At 45.9% G+C, this 18,079-nt stretch overlaps 1 protein-coding gene across 21 annotated transcripts in view; it reads left to right on the top strand.

The window, feature by feature from the left end:
* The window catches only part of KALRN (kalirin RhoGEF kinase), a 671,367-nt gene that overhangs the window by 607,724 nt on the left and 45,564 nt on the right, over positions 1–18,079 (top strand). For all 21 annotated transcript variants that reach the window (XM_086675190.1, XM_086675188.1, XM_086675186.1 and 18 more), the window contains 11 exons: positions 700–830; positions 5,216–5,282; positions 6,080–6,183; positions 6,374–6,443; positions 6,792–6,878; positions 7,757–7,849; positions 8,645–8,695; positions 9,809–9,886; positions 13,233–13,418; positions 13,846–14,017; positions 17,451–17,689. In XM_086675190.1, coding sequence (XP_086531316.1) covers positions 700–830; positions 5,216–5,282; positions 6,080–6,183; positions 6,374–6,443; positions 6,792–6,878; positions 7,757–7,849; positions 8,645–8,695; positions 9,809–9,886; positions 13,233–13,418; positions 13,846–14,017; positions 17,451–17,689 — 1,278 coding nt within the window. The remainder of the gene's footprint in view (positions 1–699; positions 831–5,215; positions 5,283–6,079; positions 6,184–6,373; positions 6,444–6,791; positions 6,879–7,756; positions 7,850–8,644; positions 8,696–9,808; positions 9,887–13,232; positions 13,419–13,845; positions 14,018–17,450; positions 17,690–18,079) is intronic.

Below are 18,079 nucleotides of genomic sequence, written 5' to 3'. Positions count from 1 at the left end.
TGAAAATTGAAAAAAACTAAAGCATACATGGGATATCTGTAGCTGTCTCACTCAAGATCGTCCAGTGACTAGGAGATCTGGGGTTAGAATCCTTTGCCCTTAACTCTTGCTAGAGAACTGTAGTAATCCCTTTACTTTGTTTCTCAGTCCTGCAGCACCTTAATTAAAAGAAATTAAAGGGATTCATAAATGAAAGAAAACCCTTGGTAAATAACCTTAGCAAAGATATTTTTAGGAAAGGCTAAATCTATTGCTCTCTTCTTGTCTACATCTCATTGGCTCTTGGGGGGAAAATGTAGCTAATTTAACACACGTGGATTTAGCCAACTAGCTCTCCTATGACTACCCTCTCCTTATCAATTGGATAAGGACCATCAATTGATGGTCCTACAACTGATTAGCATTACTTCTGGCACCCTTACCCAGAGATGTCACTTTTGACAATTTTCATTATGGCAGGAAATTGGTAGCCCGTGACGCCAAGTTCCTCCTGATTGCCCAAGAAGGCGGCAGTTCTGGGCTGTCTGCTGCTGGAAGAGGGGAGTACCTAGCCTCCTGGTACCTCACTGACATTCAGTGAACACAGCCTTGGCCACTGACCGACCAACTCAGCTGCTGCTAGGCTGGAGGGGGACAAGAGGGCTTCCAGACGACTTTTCAGTGTACAGTTCTCTAAGGCTATTTTTCTCCTCTTTCCAGAGTCTAGAAGGAGGCTCATACCGGGGAAGCCTGAAAGACCCTGTAGGCTGCCTGAATGAGGGAATGACCCCACCCACACCTCCTAGAAACCTGGAAGAAGAACAGAAAGCCAAGGCCCTGAGGGGCAGGATGTAAGTGACTCCTCCAGATTCTATCCTGGTGCACATGTGTATGGTGAACAATGGGCTAAGGTCGGAGAAATTTGGGGGAGAATTACACTATGTTTCCATTGATCTCATTCATTCTAAGTAAAGGTGACCTAGATCTGTGCAGTGTAGCATTGTGAACAAGGCACTGTAGTGGCACCGACTTTAAGAATTTTAGGCTGAGGTGTTTTCTGGGAGATAGCAGCTATGGCTGACCAAGTGTGGTTATAACCAAGGTCTGTTAGAAATTTAAAACATACTGATAAAAGGAAACCAACAAAGTTTAGGAAACTCTGGGACTATTACTATGCTCCCATACTAGAGAATCCATGGCAGAAAGTTGGAAGAGTTTCATCTGAGGAAACATTTCTCAAAATGAAGGGACATAGTATATAGGCAAAGGGAGCCATTGTGCCAGCCAGACAGGGCCTAGCTCCACTCCTTCTCTAAAGGTTTAGTTTTGCATCCATTTGTGGACTTAGCTCCAAGAGAATCTTTTCACTTTTTTTAATAGTTGGGGGGAGGGGGGCGCAAATACAATTCACATTGCAGTCCATTTCACAAAAACCCATATATTATGCAAGGTTTGAGTTATCCACCCTGATGTGAAGTCAATCTTCTATTACTTGGGCTGATCAAGAAGATATCGGATACCATGAATGCAAAACCACAGTTCCTCCAAAACTTTAGTTTTCTTATTTAGGGTTTGACTCCATGTTGGAAGCAGAGCTTCATGAGTCTTGGACATTGCCTGCTGTGTGTGAGATAGTAAGCACAGAGAACCGGTCCCTCCCTGTTGTTAATTAGTCTGTTTTCTCCCTCAGACTCCTCATCCCTTTAACCTGGTCACAGACATGAGGATTAGCAAAAGTGAGCGAGGCCAGGTCCTTCTGTTGCCTGGAAACAGGCCAAGTGAACATTTATAACTTTCTTTCCTAGGAAACTGAAGTAGAAATGTCATAGCCAAGGCCTGGCCTCAGAGCAGGGCTGTCACCTCACAGTGGAGCTGAGCAAGTGTCTCTTCCGTTCCATATTTACCCCTCAACTTTATGGGTACTCAGGGGAACCTCAAGAATGGAATAGAGATAGAAAAATACCATCTGCAAATGGAAATTTCCTAGGACTTGCACAAAGCTGGTTCTCTTTCACTTCTAGGGTTGTTTTTACATAGATGAGAGCTAGAGCCAATGTTCCAGTCCTTTCCCAAGCCAAAGTAAAACTCAGGTCAGGGAGGAGACCTTTGGGGTAGCAGGTGGTCCTTGGCAAAGCCTGTCACTGCTCTCGTCACTTCAGTTGGAAGGGCCCACAAGCAGTCATGGAAGCCATTGCCCTGCTTCCAGATGTGATATTATCTGATTTTGCTCCAACAGGCAAAAGTCTGTTGCCTCTTTAACTCACTTTACCCATTTCTTCTCCCTCTTCTTATTCTCTTGCATGAATCTACAGCTCTCCACATCCTGAGCTATCCTGAAAATCCAACTATGAGAGTATCTCATTGCTCTTGCTGTAACTTATGGCCACAATGAAAGAGAGGATATATAGGTGTCTAATTGTGAAGGCTGTGTGAGGCTAGAGGCTGGGTCGGGCAGGCAGGTACAGAGAATGGAGACTCAATACAGACATTGAAGGGTTAAATGGGAGCTCCATGGAGAAAAGATGAAAACAAAAGGAGAAGAAAAAAGGCTGAGAGTGGACTTGATTGTCCTGAAGTTTTAGTCACCCATTCATTCCATAATAGGTGTTGAGGGCACCTGGGTGGCTTGGTTGGTTTAGCATCCGACTCTTGATTTCGGCTCAGGTCACCATCCCAGGGTCATGGGATTGAGCCCCTCTAAAATTAAAAACTAAAAAAAATAGGTGTTGAATGCCTATTATTATGCACTAAGGCATAGGATATATCAGTGAATAAAATAAACAATAACAACAAAAGAAAAGTCCTTGCTCTCATGGCAAGTTTGCACCATAAAGGGAGAAATAATACAATAAGCAGAATAAAAATAAATTATTTAATATATTAGAAGCTGGGAAAAGAAAAAGTAGTGAGGGAGATTCAGAACATGGTTGGGGCCATGCTGCACTTTTAGATGGTTCTGACATTTGCACGAAGACCAAAAGGAGGTAAGGAATTAGCCATTAGCCATGGAGGAAAAGTGTTCTTGGCTGAGGCAACAGCCAGTGCAAAGGCTCTAAGAGATTTTCTGTGCAAGACCAGCTCTTCCCCACCATTGTGAAACACAGAGGTTAGAAGGAGGTCTGAGCTGTAGCTGGTAGAAGTTTTGTTGGACCAAAGGATAACATTTACCTCATAAAGAATCCTTACTAATAAGAACTGAACATTTTCTAAGATTGCATGATTATCAGTTCAGTCTTTTTGGCAATTGATCATGCATGGTCTTGTGATGCCTGTAACTTAAATCTTTTATGTACCTCTTCAGACTGTCTGGTAATGTGTCATTATCTCCCCAAGTGTTTCATCAGCCCTTCAAGGGAAGTGATGCCAGGTCCACTAGCAGCACCCAGTTTAATCAGTCCCCTTCCCTTCCCTCGAGGCTGGAAAGCCGAAGACAGCCCTCAATCTGTCAGCAGATAGCATAGGATAAAAATATCCCCTGGGGACAGAGAGCTGGACTTCATCTCCAGAGGGCCCTCCCAGCCCCAAATTCCGACTCCCACTTTCCTGTGGGTTTTCTTTTACCACTTTCTTCCAAGCAGTAACATGGGCCATGCTAAAGATACATTTAAATGCTTTTATTTGGCCTTGCCGGTTCCTTCCTGTGGCCTATAACGCATGATTGTGGATTGTGTGTGTTAGAGAGAGGAAACTGGTTGGAAGTACTGGGCATGCTGATAAAGAAGCGCATGTTCCTTTTGCTTTCTCCCTGTCACCCTGAGGCCCAGACCTGGGGATTCGTTGGCTTTTCTGTGTGGTATAGACCAAGAATTTCAGATGAATTGCTTCCTGGGTTCAGAACAGTTATAACCCTTATGCCGGGGGTCCCCTCTGGACATCCCAGAACTTTTTCCCTTCTGCCATTTGGGCCCAAAATGCAGTTGTGTGGCTCCAGGTGAAACTCTTTCAAACTTCGCTAGGACGAGTCAGACTCCAGTAAGCTGCACAGCACCTAGCCTGCTCCAGTACATGGCCCTGAGTGTTTTATGTCCAGCTCTTTACTCTCTGGACAGAAAGAGAAGTGCTTGGTTTTGAGGCCTTGGGGACTCCAGAGAGCCAGTCTGAATAGTTTGCCAGGCAGCAGGTGACAATGAAAGAGCAGAGTCTTTGGACTCTGGTACAATAGGTTCAAATCCCAACTCTGGTACAGACTTTGTCACCATGGGTAATATGGCCTCAGTAATTTTCATCCATATGAAATGGGGCTTATAGTACCTACCTTGATATAAGCATGAGAAAACCTAGATAAAGCACTAGCACAAAGTAAATGCTCCAAGAGGAGAAAAATCATTAACAAGAAAGAAACCACGAAAGCAAGTGTCCTTGTAGTGGTTAACCCCCCCATCTGGTGGGTGAGGGGAGGCTGCTGCATGGAAAGTTGTGATTATGAGGTGTCGGCAGTCCATCTTTCTGGCCTTGACTGGGGGTTTTGCAGGCCAGTTACCAGGGACACCTCTCTGAGTAATTGTAACTTCTGTATCTCAGAAGCCTCACTTGGTATTGGTATCTCTGAGGCCTCAAAGGTTGTTTATCAAGCAAATGTCTTTCTCCTCTTGATAAGCAAAGAATGGAGTTGAAAGAAAGGAAGAAAAGCCTCACATTGATTCCTTAGCCACAAAGCTTTCATAACTCAGTTTTGCCAAAGTGCCTGTTATTCCTCCTGTCTTGTGTCAACTCGACTGTTCAGTTATAGGTGAGGGAGGAAAGACCATTAAGAACAGAAAAAAAGGGGGGGGGGTGGCACCTGGATGGTTCAGTCAGTTGAGCATCTGACTCCTGATTTTAGCTCAGGTCACCATCTCCCTGTTCGTAGGATAGAGCCCTGTGTTGAGCTCTGTGCTGACAGTGCAGAGCCTGCTTGGGATTCTCTCTCTCCCTCTCTCCCTGCCCCTCCCCCCTCAAAATAAATAAATACATTTTTAAAAAGAACGGGAAGGAAAAGGAGGAGTCCTGAGTATTGGTGTCCCTCTGGCTATTGTGTGCCACCTGGGAAAGCCCCTCTCAGCTCGGTGCCCTCCCCTCTTCAGCAGGACCCTGTCACAGGGAGAGCAACAGTAAGCGCCTTCCAAGGGCTCCCAAGTGTGAGGTTTGGGGTGGTCTTCTCATAAAGGTGCCAAAGTAACTTTCCTGTCAACTTTTGTGCGAAGGTTTCTTGCTTCACAGTGAAGAGGGCCCTCATTGTTCTTAATCTCCTGCTCAGGTTTGTCTTGAATGAGCTGGTACAGACAGAAAAAGACTATGTCAAAGATCTGGGGATTGTGGTGGAGGTGAGTATGTGGCTTGGGGTGGGTCTGCGGTCACCCAACCCGGGGCATTTTGGACCCTACCTGGGCCGAAGGGTTTGTAACTTGAAGGTTACATGTTTTTAACTTAGTGTTGTTTACTCTCTCTGGGTATTTGCAGAAATTAAACGAAAAATGATAATAGATCAAATGAACCATGTAGGGTGTTTTTCTTTTTCTCTTTGAAATATCATGAGACATTCAGAGAGAGATGGGGGTCCCAGATGTTGCAGCATTTATGGGAGCCTCTTGGTTAGAGTTGAGTCCTTTCACCTTGTTTTTGGTGACCAACTTTCTAACTTAAGAGTTCTTCTTTGGCATTTAACCATGTGGACATATATTCTTCAGAACTACTGGTCCCCATGAGCACTAAGCAGGACACTCCTAGTGAGAGCTTGAGGCTTAGAGTCTCCTTAGATTTTAAGAAGGATGTTTTGGCTACCGAGAGGACAAGCAAAAGTCCACGCGTAAGACAAGACCTTGGACAAGTCCACAGTTAGGAGTCAACTTGGTAGTATATAAAACAGCTCTCTTTCCTCAGGGATTTACTTTAGGAGCATTTAGATACTTGGGTGAGAAAGACTTTCTCTTAAGGGGCTGGAGACAACAAAAGGAACCCAGAGCTCCGTCAGAGTTGTGTCTGTCACTCTGCACGGGGTAAAGTCCTGGCTGCACACTGAGAAACCACAGAGAGTGGGCACTTACGTGGGGCTGCGGTATGGGGCTTGTCAAGAAAGCTGTCTCCTGAAAACGCCCTGCTGACCGCTGCCTCTGCCCTACAGGGCTTCATGAAGAGAATAGAAGAAAAGGGTGTCCCTGAGGACATGCGAGGAAAGGATAAAATCGTGTTTGGAAATATTCACCAGATTTACGACTGGCATAAGGAGTAAGTGCTATGTTGTCCTGAGGACCAGGGGACATCCTAGGAATCCAGGACCCTCCCACCCTCCCCCTGCATCTGGCCTTAGGGGTAGGGTAGGGTTTGGGGAGCCTCTGGTGTTGTTTATCTCCTCACCGAGAAATAATGCAGTTCTGAAGGACGTGGCTTCCTTCCCTTACCCCCTCCCTCCTTTTAGTTTTTTCCTGGCTGAACTGGAAAAATGTATCCAGGAGCAAGACAGGCTGGCACAGCTCTTCATCAAACACGTGAGTTCTTCTTTCCCCCTCTCTGCCCACCCCTTCCGCCTACCCACCCCACCCCCCCAACCCCCACCTGCTCCTGTGCTTGCCTCTGAAAATTCCTTCTCTCTCCTGCTCTTCCTTGACTTGCCTTCCCTCTTGTCCCTCTCTGAGTTGTTGCCTTTTTTGTAACCTCCTTGGCAATTTGAAAGATGGGCTCTTGCCTAGCGCACGTACTCTCCCACCGTCGATATTTAAGTGCCTTGGCGTGTCCCCAAAGTGTGGAGCCTGTCTGTAGTTCTCGGGGTGAGCAGACCAGCACCCTGGGAGCCCGAGGCGCAGGGTGCCTGAGTGCCTTCTTCCCTGCCTCTGCAGGAGCGGAAGCTGCACATCTACGTGTGGTACTGCCAGAACAAGCCGCGCTCAGAGTACATCGTCGCGGAGTACGACGCTTACTTTGAAGTAAGCTGCTCGGGCTTTGCTGGGCCGGGTGGGGGAAGAAAGTCAGGCCAAGGCAGCCACATTCATAAATGCCAGCCTTATCTATCCCCAGACCCCCCCATCCAGTGCCGCGACCCCTTCAGGACAAGGAGAGCTGGCTCGACGGGGCCGTCGGATTAGCTAGATTCCCGATGACCACCTTTCCTCCAGAGGAGCTGAGGCACCCAGGGTGTGGACAGCTCTCAGAAGCCTCTGTCTGTGGAATGACTGTCAGCCAGACACTGCTTCAGAAGCTCCGTCCCCCTTCGGTGACCCCAGCTCAGACCATGCCCACACACTTCCTGCCAGTCCCTGGACACTGTGTGCAGTGGCCCCTCCTCCTTGTCCCCATGCTCCAAGTCACCCCATGCTCTCTGCTCTCATTCCCAGAGGTTCTGTCAAGCACCATAAAGTGTTTGTTTTGCCCCAACCTGGAAATGCTTATTTTGCTGGAGGAGAGGCAAGGCTGTCCCTTGGAAAGAGCTCTCAGCTGAGTGTTTGTAGATCTGCATTGAGGGCCCAGCCCATGAGGCCTATGTCCCAGGAGAAGCCCTTCATTCCTGATGTGGGCCCTGGAGCAGCAGAGAGAACAGAATACCCATCCCAGTTTGTCCCCAGGGCTGGGGTGAGGACACAGGGTGGGAAAGTGCTAGACGTGCAGAATGGTGTGGCAATGTGTGCTGCGTGTTGTTAATAACACATTGGCAGTTGTGTGGGCAACTCCACCTCTCCCGTGGGTTGAGGATTCTAAAACTTTATTGGCAAAAGCGAAGTCCTGTCTGTCTCACCTCGAACCCTAATCCCCAGGACCCCAGTTCTTTGGCTCTTTTTTCCCCTAACATATCTCCCTCGCGTTCCAGGAGGTGAAACAGGAGATAAATCAAAGGCTGACACTTAGTGACTTCCTTATCAAGCCCATTCAGAGAATCACAAAATACCAGTTGCTCCTCAAGGTAAGAGAGCTGTGAGCCCGGGTCAGAGCCGGAGAAGGGTCTTCTCCGGCTCTGAGCCAGTGAGCAGGTCAGCGTGAGGCTCAGTCTCCACCACACTTTCCCCGTGAACTAGCGGGGGCATCTGTGGGCTCTTACCTTGCCTGTTGGTTTCTTGTGTCAGCTCCGCCTCCAAATAAATTGCACGCAAGCCATTCCTGCCTTTAAGGTTGGTTTTTCGTTCACTGTCTTTATTTCAATTCACTTTCTTCCTTTGTCACCATCACTGACTTGGGACTTTTAAAAAATAAAAAAATAGTAAGAGCATAAAAATAGAGCAACCACAAGGAGAAAGAAAAGCAAAGGCAAGACCCTCCCTCAAAAGCTTAGATGAGTAATACCTACAATTTGATCATATTTTACTTTTTACAATGGTTTAATTTCATTTGTCTTACAGAATATGAAGTAAAGGGAAGAGAGAGGTTGAGCTCTCCTTTCTCCCAGCCTTTCTGGACATAACTCCCCACCCCCCCTTTCCTGCTCACAGTCTCCCTCTCCCTTCTTGCCTCCCTCCCCACCTCCTTTTTCCCCATAACTTTTAATCTCTGAGTATTTGGGGTTTTTCTCCATGTTGTTGTTTCAAATATGACTCATAAGTTCATATCTCAGCTTCTACAATGCACTGTCATGTCTGTTAGGGAGGAAAGTAGCCTGGGTATCATCACAGGTTTTATGATGCTGGGTTTTTTTTTTATAGTGCTCTGTTTTCCTAACTGATGTCACCCTCCCGCACCCATCCCCGCTTCCCCCACTTGCTAGGACTTCCTGAGATACAGCGAGAAGGCTGGTTTGGAGTGTTCAGATATCGAGGTGAGTCTTCTGCTCACAACGCTGGCTGCTCTGGGAGCCAGTGTTGGATATCTGTCTCTAACGGGGAAGAGCTGGCTCTAGAGGACCAGCGGTCCAGGCTAACTCCTCTCAGTGACAGCCCCTTGCAAACAAGTGCTCCACAAGATGAGAAATGGCAAGTAATAATGAACACATTGAGTCTTTTTCTGGAACCCAAGAATTCTTTCCTGGGACAGAGCAGAGTTTCACCCCACTCCTGTTCTCTATGTGGCTCTAGTGACATAGGATAAGAAAGGGGGGTATTTGAGTCCCCTGACATCCTTCAGACATTGAGTGTTTCTTTTTTTTTTTTTTTTTTTAATTTTTTTTAACGTTTATTTATTTTTGAGACAGGGAGAGACAGCGTGAATGGGGGAGGGTCAGAGAGAGAGGGAGACACAGAATTTGAAACAGGCTCCAAGCTCTGAGCTGTCAGCACAGAGCCTGATGCGGGGCTCGAACTCACGGACCGCGAGATCATGACCTGAGCCGATGTCGGATGCTTAACCGACTGAGCCACGCAGGCGCCCCAGAGATTGAGTGTTTCAGTGTGCAGTTTTATCCATGAATCCAGGTACTCTTGGAGTTCAAAATATAACATATCCCATTTTCACTCCCTCTTCTACCCCCAAGGATTACTCCCTAAGTGAAGTCCTTTGAGACAATGTCGCCATGGGGATTATTTTAAGCCAGAGAGGTTATAGACCATTCTGGCATGTTATTTTAGGTTCAAACCTCTAGTGTTTCGCAAACCAGGCTAAGCTGTTGCTTAGGCAGCCAAGAAGCAACAAAGAAGAAAGAAAATATGAGAAGGAAAGAGAATTGCTAAAGGAAAGTGGGCAGGAGGAAAAGGCAGACTGGGTAGCGTGCCCCCCACAGGTGGTCACTGGTTCACTTGGAGCCCTATACTGATGACCAACACCCAAGCTAGAACAGAAACCCCTGCCCTTTTCTAGGAGTGGGTGGCAGGGACCAGTGTCCTTTCCTAGAATGAAGGAGCCGCTAGGAGGTCCCTGACTTCCAGCACGGAATTGCCTTAAGCTTCCTGCATGAGTGTTCATCCCCTTCCTGAGCCACTGTTTTTCTTTCCCACAGAAAGCAGTGGAGTTAATGTGCCTTGTTCCAAAACGCTGCAATGACATGATGAATCTGGGACGCCTGCAGGGCTTTGAGGTGAGCCCTTAAGAATGCTTCCGAGCCTCTCTCTTCTGGACAGCGGGAGCCTGGGCTGTGAGGCAGTTTCCCTTTGAAGCCCTGCGCCCGCCTCCGCTGCCGCCTCCACTTACCATCTGTGCCTTTGTTCCAGGTCCCTCTGGCTCACGGGCCCAGAAGATTTATCTAATTAGGATATGTAGTGATAGGGCAGTGAGAGAAAGTTACAGAGCAGTCCACAAAGCTGGAGTCACAATTCCAATGGGGCTGGAAAGACCCAAAGTTCCTTGTAACTGTGGACCTGGCAGCAACCTCTTTCCTTTCTTGCTTGCTTGAGGAGTGAGTGCTGGGAATTTGAGGGAGCACAGAACTATGGGATGGCAGTACACCTGAGGAAAATTGGAACACATTTTTTTTCTTAGAGAGGATGTTTCTAATAAAGAGATGCACATATTGGCTGGCTTTTCAGTTAAATGAACATTTAAAGCTTTAACACATCATGTTCACATTTCTATTCTTTAAAGAAGAGAACCAAGTCTTAAGAGAAACAGCTAGAAGTCCCCAAAATTTTGGCTTCTGTGAATGAACTAGTTTGCTAGGGCTGCTATAACAAAGTCCCACTGGGTGGCTTAAACAACAGAATTTATCGTCTCATTTTTCCAGAAGCTTAGGAGTCTGAGATCAAGGATAGGCAGCGGTGGTTCCTTCTGAAGGTTGTAAGAAATGGATCTGACCAGGCCTCCCTCCTTGGGTTGTAGATTGCTGTCTTCATGTTCACATGACATTCTTCTTGTGTCTTCACATTGTCTTCCCTCTGCACATTTTTCTGTGTCCAACTCTTCCCTTTTTATAAGGATACCAGTGATGTTCGAGTAGCACTTACCATAATGACCTCACTTTAACTTCATTCCCTCTGTAAAGACCTTATGTCCCAATATGGTCACATTCTGAGATACTGGGGGGTTAGGACTTCAACATATGAATTGGACAGGGGGAGTAATTCAGCCAATAAAGGTGAACTTTGGAGAAAAAATTGACTTTCCTACTTTAAGCTTGCTAAGTGGCTGCTGTTAGTTTATATCCAAACCTCATATGCTAACTACATATAATCTGAGAATTAATGTGATAAAATTGGAACTGACACAATTATTGACTGGTATTTAATAATTGTTGAATGACTTAGAGAAAGGTGGGGATCTTCTAATCCTGTTTCCTGATAATCCTGAAACCTAAGACTTTATTACTTTCTAGAGAAAAGGGGTTCCTAGAAGTTGAGATAATAAGAAAGTAAAAGCTTTTTTTCCTTGGCTAAATTAAAATAGAAAAGAAAAGAAAAGAAAGGAAAAGGAAAGGAAAGAAAAAAGAAAAGAAAAGAAAAGAAAAGAAAAGAAAAGAAAAGAAAAGAAAAGAAAAGAAAAGAAAAGAAAAGAAAAGCAAAGCAGCAAACTTGTCTATAAGTAAATTTAGGAGATGCTACATTCAGGTTTGGGTTAATTAGTTGGATTCATGATATTCTTGAGCCAAATTCTCTTGTCCTCCTTGCCCTCCAAGGCCTTTCTGGTGTCCCTGTCTGCCACTGCTTTGTTATGACCAGGAACTATGTGGAGTTTTTCTTTGCTGTTTATTTTTCATAGATTCCTGATTCTCCACGGTACACCTGTGGCGTTAGAGTAAGCAGGGGTTTGCAGCAGAAATCTACTCTGCGTTCTTACATGGTTTTCCTCTAGTCACACTGGATGAACTTTTACACTTTTTCCCTTGGGGCTATGCTAGGTCTGAGGCTATTCTGAACAAACCAAGTAATCCCTTTTGGTCTTAAGCCTTGATGTCCCCGTGTTTCTGAGGAGGAGTCTGGCTTGACCTTCTCTGAGTCTTTGGAGGTGCTGACCACTAACAGGGGAAGAGCATCTGACTGTGTTGGCTCAAGTTAGACTCCACAGGAGCTGTGTCGTGCATACACGTGTATGTCCACAGAAGGCCATACACAGACTGCAAAATTACCTTCTCTTTTCAGTCAAACACCACCATCTCCTTTTTCCATCCAGTTGCAAGGAATCTTCTTTGCATTCCTTCAGCTAATTAAGAAGGGCCATGAATGTCCCTACGTCCTTTCTGAAGCCCAGGGCTTTAGACCAGGGAGAAGTTAGCCTCCCCACTTAGAGACTCTCTGTCTTTTAAATCCTCTGGCTTTCCCTTCAGCATCAGCAGGGCTATCATTCATGGGTCAGGTTCTTATGTAATATTAATAGAGCTTTTAGAGCTTTCCTGGCTAGCTGGTCACTGGCTTAATATTAACTCTGGACCAGGAGAGAGATAAGCCTGTTTGGCTGCCAACCTTGGCAATAAGGAGCCATAATCCAAGCAGAGGGCAGGCATTTCTCAGGAATAGGGAAGAAAAATGACCCATGTGCCGGGTACTGTTTGGAATAAGGCATCATGTGCAGCAAATGGCCCACATTTTTACTGAAGGATGAAAGTCATCACCTGAGAGAGTATGGTTCAGAGGTGGCCCTCTGGCTGCTATCTCAGGTGTCGGCGTGTTCTTGCTGAAGAACAGTAGAGAAAGCAGGGGTCTCCAATAGCATCCCTGAAGACCTGCTGGGCTGGGCCATATTCCCTTTGAAGATGTGAAGATGTCTCTGAAAATCGGGTTAGAAACTGGCAAACCAAATAGGCTCCACTACCTAGGCTGGCAAGTGACCTGCTAGCTGGAAGCATTTTAAGAAGGATCACAGGACCCAAAGAAATATCTATCAGCTTATAAAACATGGGCACCTGTGTATGGTACTCCAACTTCACCTGTTGATCGGTAGCAGGAGACTAAGACTTCAGAATTAGACTAATTCTAAGACTTCATCCTGAAATAACAGATGGAGAGGAGAGCGGCCCAATTCAGATTACCTGTGGTCCTGCCTGTATCACTTCCCTTGGCCACAGGTTGGTTTGTGGCCATAAGGGTAGCCGAGGTCCTTGGCCCATGCTGCGAGGGAGCCAGGAAGGCAACAGTTCTCAGAGCCCTAGGGGCAGAAAGGCTACAGGTGTCCCCTACTTTCTGCTCTCCTTTTAATAAAAAATAAGAAGAGCCAGGATAATTCCTGAACATCGTTTTAGCTAATAATTTTACCTTTCTTCCTTCTGGCATTTTCTCAGAGCTGCTTCTTAGTGGTTTCTTTCCCTTTTCCCCCAGAGCTCTGTATCTGCCCTAGCTGAATGGATGGGTCTTAATTCAGTCTCTTACTAGAGTCCTGGGGCTTTTAGTGCCAGGTCTGTTGTCTGTGTCCGCAGTGGGGCAGGTCCTGTGGACCCAGAGGGCTGTGGCCCCCTGCTGGGTTTTCACTTCCTTCACCCCAGCACCTCCTTCCATCAGGGCACCCTGACTGCTCAGGGGAAGCTGCTGCAGCAGGACACGTTCTATGTGATTGAGCTGGACGCGGGCATGCAGTCCCGGACCAAGGAGAGGCGTGTGTTCCTCTTTGAGCAAATCGTCATCTTCAGTGAACTGCTAAGGAAGGGATCCCTCACCCCGGGCTACATGTTCAAAAGGAGCATCAAGGTAAGGCTCCCAGTGGGGATGACAAAGAGCAAGGAAGAGCCAAACCCAGGGAGCTGCTTCCCTGAGACAGAGACCTGGCGTGAGTACCAATTCACAACTTTGACAGTCTTTCAGCCCAACATGCAGGGGGCATGAAGGTTAAATATTTTGAAAGAAAAAGACTGGCTGAGTGCAGGTCCTACAGATCCTGCAGGCTCTCCAGTTCCGTGTCATTCATCAAAGACAGAAACCAAAGTATTTAGCTATTAGATCCAGGACAAAATTGTGGACATGTCTCCTGAAATAAAAACTTTGAGGAAGTATAATATGTTGTTGATTTTTTTTTAATATAATTTATTGTCAAGATGGCTAACATACAGTGTATACAGGGTGCTCTTGGTTTTTCAAACCACTTAAATACCAAAAGAATCGACTTGGGTTCTTCCAGATGAATTACTTGGTCCTGGAGGAGAACGTGGACAATGACCCCTGCAAGTTTGCACTCATGAACAGGGAGACTTCAGAGAGGGTCATTCTGCAAGCTGCCAACGCGGACATCCAGCAGGCCTGGGTGCAGGACATCAACCAAGTCTTAGAAACACAGCGAGACTTCCTAAATGGTAGGTATCAGTGGGCCTGGCTTCCAGCAGCCATTTTCAGGGAACCCCATGCCTCTGAGCTTCCTTGTGTCTGGGCTCATGGTGACTTCATGAGCCCAGATGACATTTTATGTGGATGACAAACTTGTAGTTTTCAGGAACACTTTGTTTAGATTTTTTCTAAGCCTGAATACACCAGTGGAACAGATGGAACATGATAAAGAAACCCCAACTTTCCAAAAGAAGAGCTATTCTCTAGAGCCTAGACATAGGGTGTATGCTTTGTGGCCAGCTGCCAGTTGGTATTAATTGTGGCAAAAGGCTGAGTTGGGCACATCAACGATCAGTGACCTATGTTTTCCCATTTGGTGGCTAATGGCTGGTACTTTCTCAGGTTCTCTGGTGTTACCTAGCAAATACTGGGAGTTTGACAGATCAGTGCAAGAACCTAGATGAGTCCTCTTGCTGGCCAACCTGAGCCCTTTCAAATGAGAGGTGATCACTGAATTTCGGTAATACTTTGAAACTTTTCAGAACAGATGACTACACACAGAATATAGCTCGCTACGGACCCTGCAGGAGCCCCCTAACCAGAAATGGCATTGCTACCTTGTTTACATTTCTATATTTTTTTCACTGCTGGGATTGTCTTCATGTTGAGCTTGGCATGTGAGAGGAAGTATAGGGTGTTAAACTAGCACTCACCTCTCAAGCTGATGAGCTCAGAAGTTTCTCTGAGCAGAAACAGAGCTTGAAGTTGAAGGCAGAATATAACCAGTAATGAAGTTACCCCAGAGACTCAGCAAGCACGTATGGCTGTATGTACACACACACGTGCACACACACACACACACACACACACACACACACACACACACACAGACTCAGTGAGCACATATGCCTGTATGTACACACACATGCACACACATGCACAAACTGAGCAAGCATATATGCCCATACACACACACACACACACACACACACACACACACACACACACACACACAGATCCACTATCAGATGTGTCACCTCTTGCCAGTACTGGAATCTGGACTCTTTCCAATGGCGCAAACAGCACTTGCTGGGTGTCCGGCATGGACCTGAATGCTATGGGGGAAAGATGAAAGGTGACATGCCATTTAGGACTGTGGGCAGGTCACAACATTTCTCTGGGCCTCTGTTGGCTCATTGTGTGAAAAAGAGGGACGATCTACTCTGCCCATGCTGCACATACTGTGTGCGCCTGCCAGCGGTACTGGGAGCAGGCAGACACAGCCAGCTCCCTATAGCGTCAGTCTTACTCCTAGAACTTTGAATTAATACCTTTGTTGATAAAACAGTTTTGTACAAAAAAGAGCACGTATATAAAATATGTCATTATATTGCATTCTGTTAGTTAAGCATTTCTGATTCTAAGCCACAATGAGATGTGTAAGTTTATCAAGTCAGTACAAAAGACAAATAAGAAAAAAATTGAAACTAGAAATAATTGAAGTAACAATAATGGCTCACACATGTTGAGTCCCTTCTCTGTGCCAGACACGATGCTAAGCAAGTATTCACATGTATCATCACATTTAATCCTCATGTCAACATGGAAAGGTAAGTCCTATCACCCTGTCGTTTTCAGGTGAGGAAAAGGAGTCACGGAGGTTAGTAAACTTGTCCAAGATCACAAAAACAGTGGGTGATAGAAAAAGGACTTGAACCCAGAACCGTATAACTTAAAATTGGGCTTTTAACCACAAACTACAGATAGTTGCTAATGGTAGGGCACGCATGTATCTATGAACTCCCTAGCAAACAAAGCAAAGAAAGAAACAGGATCAGGCATAAGATGCTGTAGATCAGCCAGAAACAAACCCTCTCAGGAGGGATTAGCTTCCCTGCTCCTAAGACCTGAGCTATACAAACTGAGACTGACTAGCAGAAAAACAGAGGCTCACTGTGTCATTCATTTAAGTCATATTACTTTGAAACACTTCAGCACAGTTATTACACCTAATCAAGTAATACCCCAATTCCATGTGATGGGTACTGATTCATGAAGTTAGTTCAATAAGGCCTGCTTCCAAACTCCCTGCTATCTACTTAAAACTTAGAACTGCATTTCTTTGGGCATAATCAGTGATTCAGACTTTTACATGGTTCCAAGAGATCTTTCTCTTAATTATAGTGAATTATGGAGATACTACTGAACTCGATTACCAATACCTAAATATTTAATGCCTACAGAACACCAGGGAGAAAGGCTGAGCTCTGGCAAGAGCCTGTTTTATCCTTTGACACACTCAGGAGACAAGGATGTGATGATAGAGTAGGGCTAGCCTTTTACTTACAGAGGCATATGCAGGCATCTCAGGGCCAATCTTTCCCTCCTTAAACCTCAAAGAGAAGTGTGAACCCTATGTTGAGTCCTACTGAAGCACACACTTATTGCTATAGAAATATCCCTATAATTGAAAGCTCTCTGGGCCCCAGCTGTTAACCTACTTAAATATTTGTTGCAGAAAATACTGATAAAAATGACAAAATTGGCTCAGCTGTGGAAGTCATTATTATAGAATTTGACCTGTGTGACTTTTGCCTGGCTATACCTCTTTAGCACTCAAGCCTTTGAACTTTCTTATTTTAAACTCTGTAAAACAAAGCTCATGTCTTTCCTCTGTCTCCTGAGTTCCACTGACGACCATTCTGCCAGACCCCAAACCCGAGTGACCATCAGTTCTTGGCTTCTTCTCCCATCCAGGCTGTGGCAGAGTCTAATCTCCCTCTGAACACCTGCCACGTCATATCCATTCTACATTTTCATTGGCTCTGCTCCACTTGGGTCGCTGGCTTGCCACTGTCTCATGGTTTCTAAACCGGCCTCTCCAGCCCTCCTCCCAACTGCTGCTCCAAGGCTAATATATTCCTCAAAATGTGGCTCTGGCGAGAGAATTTCAAATGTTCAAGTTCATTTAATCCAATCACTTCTCAAGATCTTTGGAATTAAACCCAGCCTCGTTAGCAGGGCTTTGCAGATTTTTCAGTCATGGTGCCAACAACCTCCCTTATGTCTCATCTCTTCCTCCACCGATGGTCTTCTGCTGCAGGTGATCTGACTCCATCCTGTTGCCCAGACACACTTCACACTTGCCTACCTCCTGCACAGTCTGAAGCTTAGTACCACCACCACCCCCATAGAAGTGTCCACCCACACTCATGCACACACTTCTCTCCATCCTTTTGCACAGCACTTTGTACCTCATATATGGCACCATTTCGTTTTTGCATTTCCATCATTAAGGTAGGTTTCTTCGTCCTCACGGTAGATCATAAGTTCCTTAAAAACAAGAATAGTGTCTTCCTCGTGTATTACCATTATGCCTGGCATAAAGCCTGTGTGTACTAAGCTTCCAAATCCTTGTGAGATTCCTAGACCTCAGAGTAACTGTCTGCTCTTACCCTATAGCACTACAGTCGCCCATTGAGTACCAGCGGAAAGAAAGGAACACAGCTGTGATGAGGTCCCAGCCATCCAGAGTTCCCCAAGCCAGCCCCAGACCCTACTCCTCTGTCCCCGGGGGCTCTGACAAGCCCCCAAAGGGCTCCAGTTATAACCCGCCTCTGCCACCCCTGAAGATATCTACCTCCAATGGCAGTCCAGGGTTTGACTATCACCAGCCTGGGGACAAGTTTGAGGCCACCAAGGTAAGTGACAGCCTATTACCCCCAGCCTCACCACTCTGAGGGCACAGCCTCTGTGCTCACTTTAGAAAAAAGAAGTAGCTTCTTTTTATGCTGCTCATTTACCAGAACAACCCACTGAATACAGCCTAGTCTCAATTATTTCTCTTTCTTCCCCTACAAATTGAGTGAGTTAGACCAGCTCCCTGTGGTCAGACATTCTGTGTTAAAGAGCTATTGTCATCTGCAGAAACCCTGCAGATATAAGGTAATATTGTAGTGGCAATGATGACTTATATGAGTAGTCGTGCTTTGGATCACCTAAAAGTCACAACTCTAGTGTTTGACGTCTGAAAGAGATCATGCTTTCTAATGATGAGCTGCTGAAGTGAGCTCACAGTCCTTTGCCCTCCA

The sequence above is a fragment of the Puma concolor genome, chromosome C2 (genome assembly GCF_028749965.1).
Source record: "Puma concolor isolate L17-30 chromosome C2, mPumCon1.1.hap2, whole genome shotgun sequence".
Taxonomy (NCBI): Eukaryota; Metazoa; Chordata; class Mammalia; order Carnivora; family Felidae; genus Puma; species Puma concolor.
The sequence above is the reverse complement of the archived record's forward strand: the minus strand, read 5'-3'. Positions and strand labels throughout refer to the sequence as shown.